This window comes from Diadema setosum, chromosome 18, assembly GCF_964275005.1.
Source record: "Diadema setosum chromosome 18, eeDiaSeto1, whole genome shotgun sequence".
In the NCBI taxonomy this organism is placed as follows: domain Eukaryota; kingdom Metazoa; phylum Echinodermata; class Echinoidea; order Diadematoida; family Diadematidae; genus Diadema; species Diadema setosum.
In genome coordinates, this window is record NC_092702.1 from 3527537 (window position 1) to 3542737 (window position 15201).

Sequence of the window (15201 nt, forward strand, 5' to 3'; positions counted from 1 at the left end):
CTAGCTCGCCCATTTTCCCTACTTAGTGTTTGCGTATACAACAATCAACTATCGATTTTTGTTCCCCTCTCTCTTTCTTCCAACATGCGGGGCGAACCATCAAGGAGTGTTATGATGATGATGAGCATACATTCACACACAAACACACTCAGACTTGAGCACACAAATTAAATGACTGTTGCGAAGTAGAAACTGTCGCAAACAAAATAATAGAGATCATTAATGGGGAAATTATAATTATGGGTCTTTAACTATAAACTGTCGCGTCCGCTCATGATTATTGTGTCATTAAGATGTAACAGAACCGGAAACACGGTCCGTATTAAGCACTCTCCGTAACTCCATTGTCCAACATGATCTTCGGGTAAAACAAATTTTAATTAACCTATAATTAGCTCGATTTTTTCGAGGGTCTTTTTATCTCTTTTTTGGAGAAATCGATCCGAAAGTTGGCAAATATTGCTCCGAACACCAACTTGAAAAAAAGAAGAAAAAGAAAAAGAAAAATCTACTGGCTTGATTTGATTGATAGATGACACTATTAGGTGCGTTTGGCGAGCAGTTGGAAGATAATGACAGACATGGATTTTAATTGGTTTGGACAAACAGTTGCAAACTATTACTGCGTGCAATGTATTCGAAAACGAAACAAGAAAAAAAATCAGAGCTGTATTATAGATTACATTTACAGTTTTTCTTTCTATGTCATTTTCAGTTAAAATTCGTCTGTTGAGCATAACGTCTTGGTAGACTGGAGTCATACATGTTACCAGAAAGGAGTATAAAAAGTCCCATCAATTGTATGCGCCAATCACTTCTTAGTTTCTATCATTATCTTCTTCTTTGCCCCCCCCCCCCCCCCCCCTCTCTCTCTCTCTCCAGAACTTGGCATCGTAATCTCAGTGAAACATCGCTTGTCACAATTAGGGCTTGGAATTGATTACGAAAATGGATTTTGTGACTGATCGGTGATGTTCTATGATGTTTCTAATGGAGAGACCTTATATCCTTTATACTGAAGTTTTATTGTGATCAACGATCATCCCTTTTTAAAAGATGGTAAAATTGAGGATTATTTTGCTCTCCAATAAAACCACCGTCGTCGTTCGACATAAGAATGGAATAAATGTTACAATAACCATAAAAATTATTAATATAATCTTGCTCTTAATAGTCTTCTTCTTCTCCTTCTTATTGTTTACTACATTATTATTATTATTATTATCATCATCATCATCATTAGTCGTAAATGTAGCAGTAGTAGAAGAAGTATTATCATTATCATCGTTATCAAAATTACCATAAGAAAGTATTAGCTCTTGTTAATAAATGCATGGAAAAAATACATTTTGGCAAGGTAATGCGCATGATAGGTATATAAAAAAGAGCGAAAAAAAAACAACTAAAAATGCAACGTGGGTGCATCATAAAAGGACCTTCAATATATCTATAGAAAAATCGTGTCTCTAACGACGTTTTGAATTTTTATTGTGTCTGCAATTTTAATTTCCTCTTGCTTCTAAAGTATCTAAAAACACTAGTTTATTTTCATGAGTCTGGGAAACATATTAGTTTATTGCCTCGTAATCAGTGAAAAAGATTGTGAGATTCCATTGGCATTATGGTAATTACGTGATATTCCATCTTTCTCCCTCTCCCCTATGAGGAAAAAAAAACCAAAGCAAGACTGGGTACGTTGCAAGTAGGCTCATGGGACGACACGGGTACATTCTGTTCGTTTCGAGGGAGTGCTGAGGATCCGAGTCAAACAACAAAGAAACCATGAAGCAACTTCCGGTCTATGATTCCCTAACTCAACAGGAAGTAAAAAGGAGAGAGAAGGGGGGGGGGGGGTGGGGAGAGAGAAACTCTCCTCGACTTTTTTTTTTTTTTTTTTGTCTCCTGGCCTCTTTTGCCTTGGTCTGTTTCTGCCTTCCAGCTCCCAAAGCGTGCCGCGACCCGCGTGCTAGGACCAGATAACGGCGCGCTTACGGAAGCGGGCAGTAAAGCGCTCGTACACAAGGAAATGATACCCCAAAACAAGTATCTCCTGAACATTTGCAAATACCATTTAGCCGTCGATTTTAGCTGTTATTGTAGAGGATAATCGTGTCTATTGGACTCGTCTGATAAGCCCAACAGCGGAAATTATCCAAAGCGAAACGACGTCCTCTTTTTCCCCCACTGGAAAAAAAAAGTTCCAATATTATTCACGGACAATGATGATACGGTTTTCAAAAGCGCACCGACACTATTACTGGTCCTTCTCTTTATTCGCTGCTTCCACCATTACCTCTTTAAATTCGCGCCGTGTGCTCCAAAAACTGATCGTTGTTCTTTTTTTTTTGAGCGACATAAATACTTCCAACCATTTTTATATCGTAATCTGCCATAGATTTTGAGCTTCCACTCGATTTGTACGAGTGCGTGATGATTGAAGTGCACACGTAGTTGTAGTCAAATACCTTATGAATGAGTCGTATTGGTACAAAGTTGTAGCTGTTGTGTACATGGGATTGCTCATGGCTTGATCTTCAATTCTTTTTCACCGCAAGAAGAGAGAAGAAATATGACCATACTGCGACAACACACACACACGTACACACACATATACACATACATACATACACTTAGTCAAACAACTAGCTATGATATAATTATCTAAATGAATCATTTAGCACGCTTGATTAGTCAGGCGAGTTTGGATTGGGGGGATGAACAATGGGCGTGTTTGTGGAGACGAGTTTGCGAGACACCGCGCGGTCTCAGTCACACAATACATGAGACCTGCCGACTCCCCGCCGCGAAAATATTGAGATTGCCAACCAAGCAATGGATATGATAAAAGAAGGAGGAGCAAGCACATAAAAGTCGTGAGCTCGAACGGCGTCCACACAATGGGGGGAAGAGTCGCTTCTCGCACCATTCAAGCCCCTGCGACACGACTGATTGACGGCTTTCCCCCGTCAGACTTCCGATCTCGTTGGGGACACGGCTTCGTCCGGACCTCAGTCGTCAACACAGAGCCGGGTCGCTGACGACACTCGTGTGTCGACCTGCCGACGATGAAAAACAACAGCGCGGAAAAGCAGAACCTCTCCAATTTGTAAAATAATTGCCGCAATCTTATGCCAATCATTCTCCGAATTCTGCGCGTTCCCCTTTCTTTGCCAGTTGCCATTATGTGGTTTGTTTAAGGGCAAACAAGTTTACATTTAGGGGGCGTTTCATGCCACATGTCCCTCGAAATGTTGGAGTCTTCCTCCTGTCGGTGTCAAGTCTGAATAGCTAATTGACGGACCATTTCCGCTCGATATTGCCTCTAAAATAAACTGAGGCATACATTTGACTTGTCTCATCCCATCGTTGATGTATATTGCAACAGAGACATTGGCAGACAATCATCTTGGAGCAAAGCACTGAGTGACACATCTAAACTGGCGATATAATAACTATTATGATTATGACGAAACGCATTGTGGCGCCTAACAAGCTTCGTTCCCCATTTGGTGTCTCATGAGTTTGTGCACTCAGGCGAGGACTGCCCGTGACGTCTTGTTGCGTCCGAACATCCTTTCTCCGTTTCCCATATACCCTTCACTTTTCAGCCATTCATCAATCCATGTGTTATCCCCTAATAATGAGCATGAGCGCATGCCAAGATAATATATATAATTTTATGCAGACCTCGTGTGCCATGCGCCACGACCTCCAGCATTCGGACTGGGAAAATCATATAAAGACCAAAGTAGGTCTTTTTGATATTTCGATTTGCGATCAATACAAACAGATTTTATGGCTTGTAGAGCATCAAAATTTTTGCATTACTTGTCAGGACTGACGAGAATAATCTTAAATGAAGTGAGGCGACACTGAAAACGTTTGCGCCATCGCAGAAAACTAATTTGAAATAATACAAACTATAACGACTATCATCACCATGTTAGATAACCATGTTAAATTTCGTGACAGCGTGCAATTACATCTCACCGCGCTATGAGTGAAGAAAGTTTTACTTAAAATTAATGACAGTAGAGTACCAATCCTTCCTCCATTGTGACTAAATACCTCATTACAATCATGGTTCGTAATGTATTTATCAAATAGATTGCAGTTATATCACAGGCAATAAATTGGATCGATTTCTAATAACCTCATACCAGAGAAGACAGTTTCGGTTTTGTGTAAGACTATGACTTCTCCGGCTATTTCAGCTCGCTGCAAGACCAGTTTGAGACAAACCCTACGTCACTGCTAATTAAATCGCGCTTTGAGAGTAATATGTCATTGCCATTTATTTCAAATCAGAGCTATTAGTAGGCAGCGACTCACGCTTTGCGAGACACACATTATTTACAAAAGCGTTAGCGCTTGACTTCAGTTCTAAAATCAAGAGCGGCCAAGTTGCAAGCTCGCTTCTCCAAAGATGCGCTGTGGCTTTCTCTGCATACGCATACTTTCGAGACCTTTGTCATTTTAATAGATAGCCCACAATAAGCGCCAATTTGTATGGCATGAAATAATTTCAGTTTCACCTTTTAATATCATAATGACAAATTAACGAGTATAAAAGCTACACGCTGTGACTTTCACATGCTGCTTAATTATTATTCAACCACCATATAAACATTGTATGGTTCATCAATCAAATCATGATGGATACCTAGCAGAAATTACCAACTACATTAAGGATGATTAATTCTAAAAAGAAAAAAAAAATGACATGGCATGTGTCCTGCAAAACATGCGAACATGAACCGAAAAACCGGGAACAAAATTTTTGTATTTAGTTTGTATGTACAATTTGTCCCTCTTTTGTAGTTTTTTTTTTGTACAAAGAAGTATGATTTTTTGGACGTTTTCCAGATAGGTCATTCTTCTCAATTACTTTGTATAACGCTGAATGATCTATAGTTTCACATCGCTGTTAAGTCTTCATTTAATGACGTGACTACCATCCACCTTGCTATAATTTTTGCTTGTGTTTATATCTTCCAATACTTCATACACAAGTCGCCTACCATTGACAGAGTGAAATGATGTTCATTGACATTTTTCCTGCGAAAGACAAAAACATTTTATGAACGTCGACTGCGTGTTCGAGTTTGAAAATTACAATAATGCTCTTTGTGGTTAATGCTTGAAACAAGCGGCAGTTACATCCTATAGTATTGGTTGAGAATGGAGGTAACCTGAATTGAAATGATTCTAATCTTATTTCAACTATATGATTTGAATAAAGCTTATCCTGTCTTAATCATCAACTTTCATCTCCTCGTCATCATCCTGATCACTGCATTTTTATACACTTTGCTTCATCATCGTTATCATCTAATGTGCAATTCCACAACGTTTGCTAGAGTTGGTTTTTAGTTTTAATTGGATATATTAGACGCACAAAATGGTGGAGGTTTCATTAGTTAAATAAAATTCAATTCGAATGTATTTTCATTTTTCGGCAAAACTTAATAACATATACCTCAATCTCTTTTGTAACAAAAGAAAAAAATGTAAACAATACATTGTGGAAATGAACAAAGTCATATTGCAGCAATACCGAAACATTACAGTAATGAAACATTGTAATAAAAGTCGGTTGTAAAAGTCGAACAAGGTCGAACGTAAAAAGTTTTAATGTAGTTTTAAAGTTTCTCTGTGTCTTTAGGAATCAGTGACATGAGTCGTGATCACAGTGCTTGAATTGGCAGAGGAGATGGTGACGTCATCGAAGCTTCCATTCGTAGACAAAATATTCAGTAAATGTCAATGTATTTCACAAGAATCAATAAGAATAAGATGTATTGTGCGCATCAAATTATGGTGGTCTTACAATGACCTAGCAACGGTACATTAGGGGAAAGGTATGGTTGCCAAAAACACGACCTATTTTGTTATTTATTATCATTTTTTGTTATTTATTTTATTATTTTTTGGGGGGGGGTGTGAGTGTTCGTCAAAATCATGGCAGAGCGTAATTAGTCTAGTACGACCAAGGAGAGACTCAAGTATTTAAGTACCTCTTTGGTATGATGAAACGTTCAAGGAAAGAATGAGGAGCTACAACACAAGGATGCTAGTGATATAGGAAGATGGCTTACAATGAATGCTTATTTAGTTGTCTGAGTGAGTTACCTTTTTCAAACTGCAAGGGTTCTTTTCTTTCAGCGCTGTTCAATTTTCGTGGATTGTGCACTGACAACTTTTGAATGCATAAGCCATTATTTTTATTTTAATCAGGTTGTGTGTTGTTCTTGCATGATCCTTTAATCCAGCTCTACTTAACCGTCGGTCCCGACGTAAATTTGACATTCACTAACGATGCTGTACACGCATCCAGGAAATTATCGCTGAGCCCACTTCGCAAGGGTCGCTTCCGCAACGACCCATTGCCGGTAGAAAAATAGTGCGTGTGGGACTAAGGGGAGCGTAAATAAGCGGGTGGGGCTTTTTGCGGCCGACAGAGCCCCGGGCGCAGTCCCCGGGACCTGTAGGGAGGGGTGAGTCACCCTACAGTGTCAACGAAACGGCTATCTGGGGAATACCCTCCCGTCAAGCGTAGAGCCCCCCTTTTTTCAGCCCACGGGAAGCTTGATTGTTACGATCAGTCTAGACTTATAATTTTAATGAAATAATCACCGTTCCAGAGCCGGTCGATGTAGCAGAAATAACAGACAAATCAGGATGTCAATACAAGTATTATTATCATTATACGAAAGATTGTAAGTGAGTGTATGTGTTTGTGTGTGTGCGTTTCTGATACAGTTTACAAACAGCATTCTGCTTTATACACATTTGTTTGTCATATTTGTGCACCAGCATGCCACTCAGATAGAGGGGGAGTACCATGATTTTGTTTGTTGTTGAAAAGCAATTATTCTAAAGACTTTTTTGGGACTGTTGGAATTTCAAATTGAGTTCCTCTTTAAATAAAGATTCCAAGAGTCCGAGTTGAGTTATGAAACATCAGTGGAAGATTCAGTGAGAGTTTTGATCAAATCAAAAGAGATGAAGATAATCTTTCGCACCTCATCAAGAGCCACCTTGAACCCGACTGCGGGGGAGATGAGATTTCTGACTCCATACGCCATCTTTTTTTTTCTTCTCCAGGGTCGAAGCAGGGCAAAGAATCGTCGCTGACTGCAGCGTCGGACCTTTAGCTGGTGACATTTATTCTAAACGATCCTGACTTAAATTCACCTGCGCGTCTGCGACGAACCAGAACGGGGAAATCATAACATTTACACGCCGGTATGCTAAAGACAATAACAATATGTGCACATTGTCACTCAGCCGCAGCACGGTGTGACGTCACACGACCACATTTCTCCCCAACTGGCACAAGTTGTTTGATGTCTTCATACTATAATGAGACCTGACTTGTTGGCTTCCGTATAGACCCCTATACCCCCTGTCGGTTCTATATATCGCGCCACTCGATTTGAGATTGAGATAAACGTCAACAGCGGTTTCCCCCGTTTTCTTCATATACTCCGTCACACTTCTCCCCTCTGATTAAGCGAAAAAAATAGAAGCCAAATAAAACAGAGGTGAACAAAACGCGAAACAGGATTTTAAACGAGTGTAAGGAACCCTCCTACAAGATGACTAAATATCTGTTATATTGGTTGATTCCTTCTCCCGGTTGATTTGACGGGAAAACGCTAAACAATGCATGAACGTTTACGCGCCAAAAAGTGGATGATTAAAGTTGCTGATGCGGATGCTGCGGTAGTGCGCCAAAAAACATGGGCCTGCGTTTATGACACATTGAATTTGTGCTGTTGTTTTCTTACTGTCTGTTTCTTTCCTGCAAAAACTCCCGGGAATGACGTCCTAAATTCTATGCCTGCGGAAAAGCAAATTCTTGGTCATAATTGTATTGTATTTTGGAAGCTTGAACGTTGCACTTGACAATGCCAAAAACAAGCATAATTCAGCAACAACATGTGACAAAATAAACACACATGAAATCGCCATTTTGTTCATGCGCCAACAAGACCGATATTGCTGCTCAAACCGAGTATTCGTGCGCCTGTTCTGTCCGAATCATACCTCTCTACTCTCGATGAATAAGCCATGGAATTAGCAAATTGCATTTTCGTGTCTCTCCTGCGTTACATACATCATCTCTCTCAACCTCATCCTGCAGTGAATTTAGAGAGAAAAAAAAATCATCTGCAATGTCCATCTGATATGCACTTTTCGTATGCACCCTGATAGATCGTCGGAAAAAAAAAAAGAAACCAAGGCGCAATGTTGCCATCATGAGGTATATAGCAAACCACCTGTTGCAATGATGACCCAAACTGGCACGATTCGTAATGAAGCGGGATTACTGAAACAGACGCGTCTTCTACGGTTTTCTCCCGGATCGTGGCAAAACAAAATGTGATCAGCACGGTCCTTTTGAATTAACTATCGGAGGGGGAGGACACAGACGACCCATTATCAAATTAGGAATTATCGAAGATAGAGAGAAGGGGAAGAGGGGGGGGGGGAGATGAGGGAGACAAAATGGGCGTAAAGCGCTTACCTATGATAGTCCGTATTACAAATCACAGTTAACATCAAATAGCACTTCGGCTTTTACGCACAGATCCGATAGCGTATCTAATGACCTTCACTTGTCTATTATCGAAGTAACTTTAGCAGCAATTAAACTTCATGAGAGCTGCGATGAGAGGTTATGAAGTATATAAATCAAAACAAAAGCAAAAAGCAAAACAAAAGAAAAATACGCCCCACGAACTTTCGACTCTTTGTTATGGTGAGTCCCGCAGTATAACACTGCGTCAATGACATACATCACTCAGTCTTTACAGTAAACCGACATACACCTTTGTGAAAGTGAATTTACACAATATATTTCACGTATCTAGATCTAGTTTTTAAAGAATTTACAATAAACTCCTTTACACATTTGGGGGGGGGGGGGGTGTCAGGGATGTTTGCTGGGGTGGCGTAGGGGTGGGGGAATCCCACAGACGCATATAGACACTTTTGAATGTATTTTGCGCTTTACACAGAAACCTCGGTGATGATCATATAGCCCCAACTATAGCGTGTAGTCCGGAAACTGTTGAAACAAAGGATAGCTTACAGGCGGAAAGTGATTCACGACTTTGTATGTGTGCTTCTCATGGCCCATTTCCTGTGTGATAGGGCACCACCGAGCGCTTATCAACATTGGCCATCCCCACACTGGGGGCTGTGTCGAAACACCAACAGTCATGGACGAATAATATTGCTGAATATAGATTGCTATAATCCTCGCCGCCACACGCAGTTTGGAATGTCAACCCAGGCCTTGCAGTATCAACGCTGACATATTGGTCGCACGCTAAGAAGATTTGATCTTGCTCGTAACAGTTTATTATCATTTTTTTCTTTCTCTCATGTGTCTGTTGTTGCTTTTCTCCCACATGAAGATTGCATATCTTTATAGGATCGAAAAATGCCCGCCTTTCCAAGTATATGATTATTGTAACCATAAAATATTAAAACTCACATTAAACAAACTCGTAGCTAAACGCTATACCCTCTGTTATTCACAAAATGCCTGTCAGTGTACAAACCATTCTCAGCCTCAAACCGAATTGATACGACCTACTGACATTCTTTACGTAGTCCAATACTGGTGTTTGATGTTTATCAGATATTAGAACATGTTGTATTTCACTCTCATCTGTGTTGTCGACGACTAAAATGGTACGTGTACCGCAAGGCATGCATTTGGTTTTCTGATTGTGTGTTGTTGATGTTGTTGTTGATTTTTCTTTCACATTGATACTGACAAACATAATACCTATAATAATCGGAATTCTTATGGTTAATAGCATGGATGGGGATGATTACTACATCATACTTATTATCTATAATAATTCAATCAATTCAATTCAATTCAATTCAATTCAATTCAATTCTGTTCTATTTTATTCTATTCTATCCCATTCTATTCTATTCTTTTCTATTCTATTCTATTCTATTCTATTCTATTCTATTCTATTCTATTCTATTCTATTCTATTCTATTCTATACTATTCTATTCTATACTTTTCTATTCTATTGTGTTTTTATTTCCACAGACATTATTATACATAAATGACAAACCTAATGATACTTATAGTGGTCCTGAAATGATACAAATTGGCATTATGCATGCGCATGGGTGAAATTCAAAATTATCAAGGGAGTTTTCAGGATAACGGTGACATTTAAGCCCTCCTTTTAATGAAGAAGGCGGAGATAACTGCGAAATCGACGGCAATCTAATATAAAATGTTCACTGATTTGGGCCAGTAATCTAAATAGACATGTTAATTTGGGCTGCTTTCCGCTGCTCCCCGCAAGGGACACGGGTTGGCGATAAAGACACAATTACTCCCACGGGTACAAGCGAAACTGATTCACTCCAGTGCAGTGTTATGAGCCTTGCGTTAAAACGGCGTTTGAATTAAAGGAAAAGGTGAAAGTGCGTTAAATGTTTGCATTTGTTTTCGGTTTAATGTCGGGGGGGGGGGGGACAAGTTGATGGTCGAATGGAATTGAATTATTATCAAATAGGGACTGAACCACGCCTGTCGCGAGTCGTTTAATTCACTTATTTCTTTCGGACCTATTTCTATGTGAGTGTTTATGTGTGTGTGTGTGTGTGTGTGTGTGTGTGTGTGGTAATAAGCCGGGCCTCATATTTCCTGGCAGGAATCTGAACGATTGATGTGAAATAATACATAAACGTGTCACGGAAACTCGTTTAAGTCTTACTGTCAGGAAATAAGTGGTACAGACACAGCATTGTGATATTCCTGTTGCAGTCTTTGTGACTTAAATCCGTTTAGTCTCTTTAATGGAGAATTGCAACAGTCTAGTAATTGTGCGATTTAATTATCACGACCATTATTGACTTTGAAATATAATTGATATCGTTGAACGTGAATTCACTACACTCTGTATTAGTCATAACTTCGTTACAAACCGACCTTTGTCATAACGCCCTCATCGTTGGGCAAAGGGTGATGTTTATTTTGTGCACTTAATGTTTGCGAAGTATTGAACTTAACACCACAGGGTACACTGTTTAGCTTCGGGTTATCATAAAGAAACAAAATTAAACTATAAATTAGGATCAACCTGACGCTGGGAAGATGGTGTCACGGTTGTATACACAAACTGCTATGCAATAAATGGTGATGGGTTATACCAAGATTTGCTTGTACATTTACATCCATGACATGCAATTCAGCCTCTGGGCTGCTATGATGTGTAACATTCTTATTTTGGCGAAATAAAATCTCTCTATCTCTCAAACCACACTTGATCTGGATCTAGCCATAACAGATAGCTCAGTTTTAGTTTTGTTTTGTATTTCCATATACACTCCGAAATACAGGATATAGGCCTCTACAACTATTGTCACCGTAATACAAATAATATTTCCCCGATGGAACCTCACATCCTGTATGGAGTCTGCTGCTTCAGCACCTTGGTACAGCATATCGATGAAAACCTATTGACAAGAGGAAACACTTGGTCGCTCCAGAATCATAGAGGAAGCGGTCACCATAGATAAACTGCATCAAATAATGCTATAGAGGAAATTGTGGAGGCTCGCGTGACAGTTAAAGGTTACACTTTGAAAGAAAAATATCGCCCTGGAAATGGGAGAATAAATGCACGCAATCAAATCACGTCGAAGAAAAATTAACGCGACACGCTCAGTTCACAACATAAATATTGATACGAGCAATTGATAGTGGATGTAGCCAGCATACAGGAAACCTCGCAGGGTCGGTATTATGCTAACAGACCTGCAACGGAAGTATTTAGCCAAACATTAGCGCAATCATGGCAGCTATATTGCCTTTAAAGTACTATTATCGCCATTTTGAAGTGTATGTCTTTATAAGGGGAATCAGGAAGCGATCGTTCGCGAGAAATATATCCTGAACTATTTAACCTCACATCCCGCGTGATCTAGCGTGGTGGCTGCACACTATGGTCCCCGCAGCGCCTGGCATACCGTCCCTCTCGTACTCCATATACTCTGGCTATCATACCGCCCAGACAAGACAGCAATTGACTGAAGCCAATATAATCTATTTCCTGTCGTTTAGATACAAAATTACCATCAATAAAACGTTAGCAGAGCATATAGCTTTCGGAAAACGGAATCATAAGACAAAGCACGCCCTTCGACCTGCGAATTTCTTGTAACTGCGCAGGACACCGTCCCGACAGGGGAATTTCTGAACCAGTAGCAAGGCGTACCTGACAATGCCATTTTGTTCCTGACACTGATTAAATTCTGCAAACTCTTAACCAACTCAGGACCTTAAATACCATATTTCATTCGATCACTTGCTGAACACTTTGCATAACACTTCATCAGTTTTTACTCGATGTTTACCTACTAAGCTTTACTTTCACTCGAGCTCAAGCTACGTCGATAATAGGGCAATTTGTCAATTAGTTACGATAACCTTACTCAGTTTTGCCTTTACTTACTTCTGTCTACGGCTGAACTGGCAAGATTGACGAACTGATCACCTTATTACCTTCTTCCTGGCAAAATAATTGGAGTGACAATTTTGTATTTTTTTTTGCATGGAAATTATAAAAGCTGAATGAAACAATTAATATCAAGATTTCTGACAAGTTTTACTTGACCTGTGTGATCTCAGCACTGAGGAAAGTGGCATGTTTTGCGGTAAAATTCTGTTTATGTCTTTTTCTCTCATGTGATCTATATGTGAGACAGGTTGGTGAAAGTGAATCATGACTTGCTCATCTTAGGTATCCACAAATATTGTTTAAAAATGCTTGGATGTGAAAAAATACACATGTCTCTCTGCGTGCTGGTAAAAAAATGGTTTGTGAGACTCGAGTTATAGAGCATACATAGCTTTAAAGAATAAAAGATCAATAATCGAGTTATGATCGGTATAAATTCGCTCCACAAATAAATATAGCGAATGAGATGTTTGACAGGCCTTTTGACAAACAGAAATAAAGCAGAGCAATTTGAACGTTGAAAAGAAATAAGCTTACAGAGAAGAAGAACAGAAGAAGACAGGGAGAAGATGGCAAAACAGATTTAAGGAATAAAAAAACCCAGAATAACAGGTATTTATGAAAACCTTACTTGAATATGAATAATCGTCATCACAGCGATTCATATTTGATTAGGGTGTATAAACCTACTCATTATTTTGGTTGAGTTAAACACATTTCTAAGGTATGTTTCTGACAAGGAAACCACGCCGTCAAAGACTGATGACCTTTTCTGAATCTTAAACTTAAGTAGTGCAACAACGCTGTAAAACAGCTACGTCTTTATAATGCCCCAATATACCTTGATACTTCGGGCTGCCCTAGCAGCCAGAGTTTATTCACAGCAGGGAAATCATTCTCCAAGTTTCACTAAGAATTTTCACGAAAGTGAATCTGTAGGGGAAGAAATTTCACACACTTTTTTTTTCAATGCCAGTCACTCCATCATGAACTAATAAGGAAAGAAACGCTAAAAACTAATCGATGGTGCAACGAAACTAATATTCTTTCTTAGAAACTTATCAGAAAATCTTATCAGACATAATAAAACTTACATGAAACAACCACTTGTCAGATCGAAGTTAAGACAAAATCAAATCACCGTTGCAAATAGATTCTTTAACCCAACTTTGTAAAGCAAGCATTTTGGAATTAAGCTTGTATTTGAATGTTTCTCTGAAAATAAACGTGGAAAAACGTTCGCTTTTGTGTTTTGCAGTGGACTTTCAATTTACAATTTGCGAATTGGTCTCTTTTAGAAGTTGTTTTGATTATCATTAGCAATTCATGTTTACACCTATCACTCATGAAATATTGCTGATTACCATGTATTCAACGGATTTCATGGCTTGTGTATGTTTTTATACTTTTAGCAAGAAACATATTACACGAATTAATCAATTTTAGAACTTGTTTAACAACCATTAACAACCATGTGCACCAATCATGCCAAGCAATGCCTGATTATTATCATGACATGTCATTAACGGACTCATAGTTACGTGTATACAGTATGTTAACTCTTTAGCAAGAAACATATTACGTGAATTAATCCGTTGTTTAATTTGTTTAACTATCAGTAAAAATCCATGTATACCAATTCATGCAATACCTGATTATCATCATGTCATCAACGGACTTTATAATGTGTGTGATAACGACGGACGTAAGATTGCCAATTGTACTTCTTGGTGAAATTTTGGAGTTTAATAGTGATGTTAATCGTCAGTTTTACTTAGCATGAATGATACCAAATCAGCAATGATTGTGCAATTTTGTTCACCGAGAAAGCAAGGTTCAACATACCTTTCTGATAGTGGTCAACTCTGTCGAATAGTGACTGAGTGTAATCACTCCTTGAGTACGGATAGATAGCCGTGGGCGAGGTAAATCCGGCAGCTGAGCTGTAGCCGAGTGGTCCTGACGCCGCCAGGCCGCCGGGCACGGCTGCGGGATCATAGTACGCTCCGGTAGGATGTTGAGGCTGTCCGTATGGAGACGGGCCAAATGAATGCCCGGGGAACGTCGGGGTAGGTCTCGTTGGAGTTGTCGGGTGGGCGACAGGTGAGAGGGCAGATATGTTTTGGAGCGCAGCGGCTCGACTTTGTCCGAGAATATTATCAATAGAAAACGGCGTGTGAGAAGCGTTGGAATGTGAAGGTGAATGTGAGTGGGTTAAGAGATTGTGATGATGTCCAGCGAGACCAGGTAGCTGTTGTATGGGAGTTGGAGCTACCAGCGGGCTGGGATGGTTCACCATCCCTAAACCTCCCGAGCCCGCTCCGCTGGTAGGCATGGCGTACTGGATGGTAGACATGTGAGGAAAAAAATCCTTCAAGCCTAAAGAAGAAATTGTAGGTCCTGATCAATGGAAACCGACCAGTTTGGTAGCTGCTCCGACTCTGACCTTGTATAAGAGTGTACACAAATTAGTAAAGGGATCCTGAAAATGACAACAAACCAGAACCTGCAAGGTGATGTCAGAGCGAAGTTGAAGATTAGTGCCAAGGCAGCCCTCTCTCGCGCCTACTTAGCCCCGAATCCTTGGCTCACGAGATCTTTATTAGTAGACACCATTACAGCAGACGATCTGAGCAGACGGTAAAGTGTTCCCACTCAGTGCAAAGTATCCACAAACTCACGCGCCAACAA

General features: G+C 39.7%; 1 protein-coding gene across 1 annotated transcript in view; it reads right to left on the reverse strand.

Annotated features, from left to right (window-relative positions):
* Positions 1 to 14926, reverse strand: part of LOC140242045 (hematopoietically-expressed homeobox protein HHEX homolog) — a 36925-nt gene extending 21999 nt beyond the window's left edge. Inside the window, exon 1 of the mRNA XM_072321797.1 lies at positions 14356 to 14926. Coding sequence (XP_072177898.1) covers positions 14356 to 14866 — 511 coding nt within the window. The 5' untranslated portion in view covers positions 14867 to 14926. The remainder of the gene's footprint in view (positions 1 to 14355) is intronic.
* Positions 14927 to 15201: the final 275 nt, after the last annotated feature.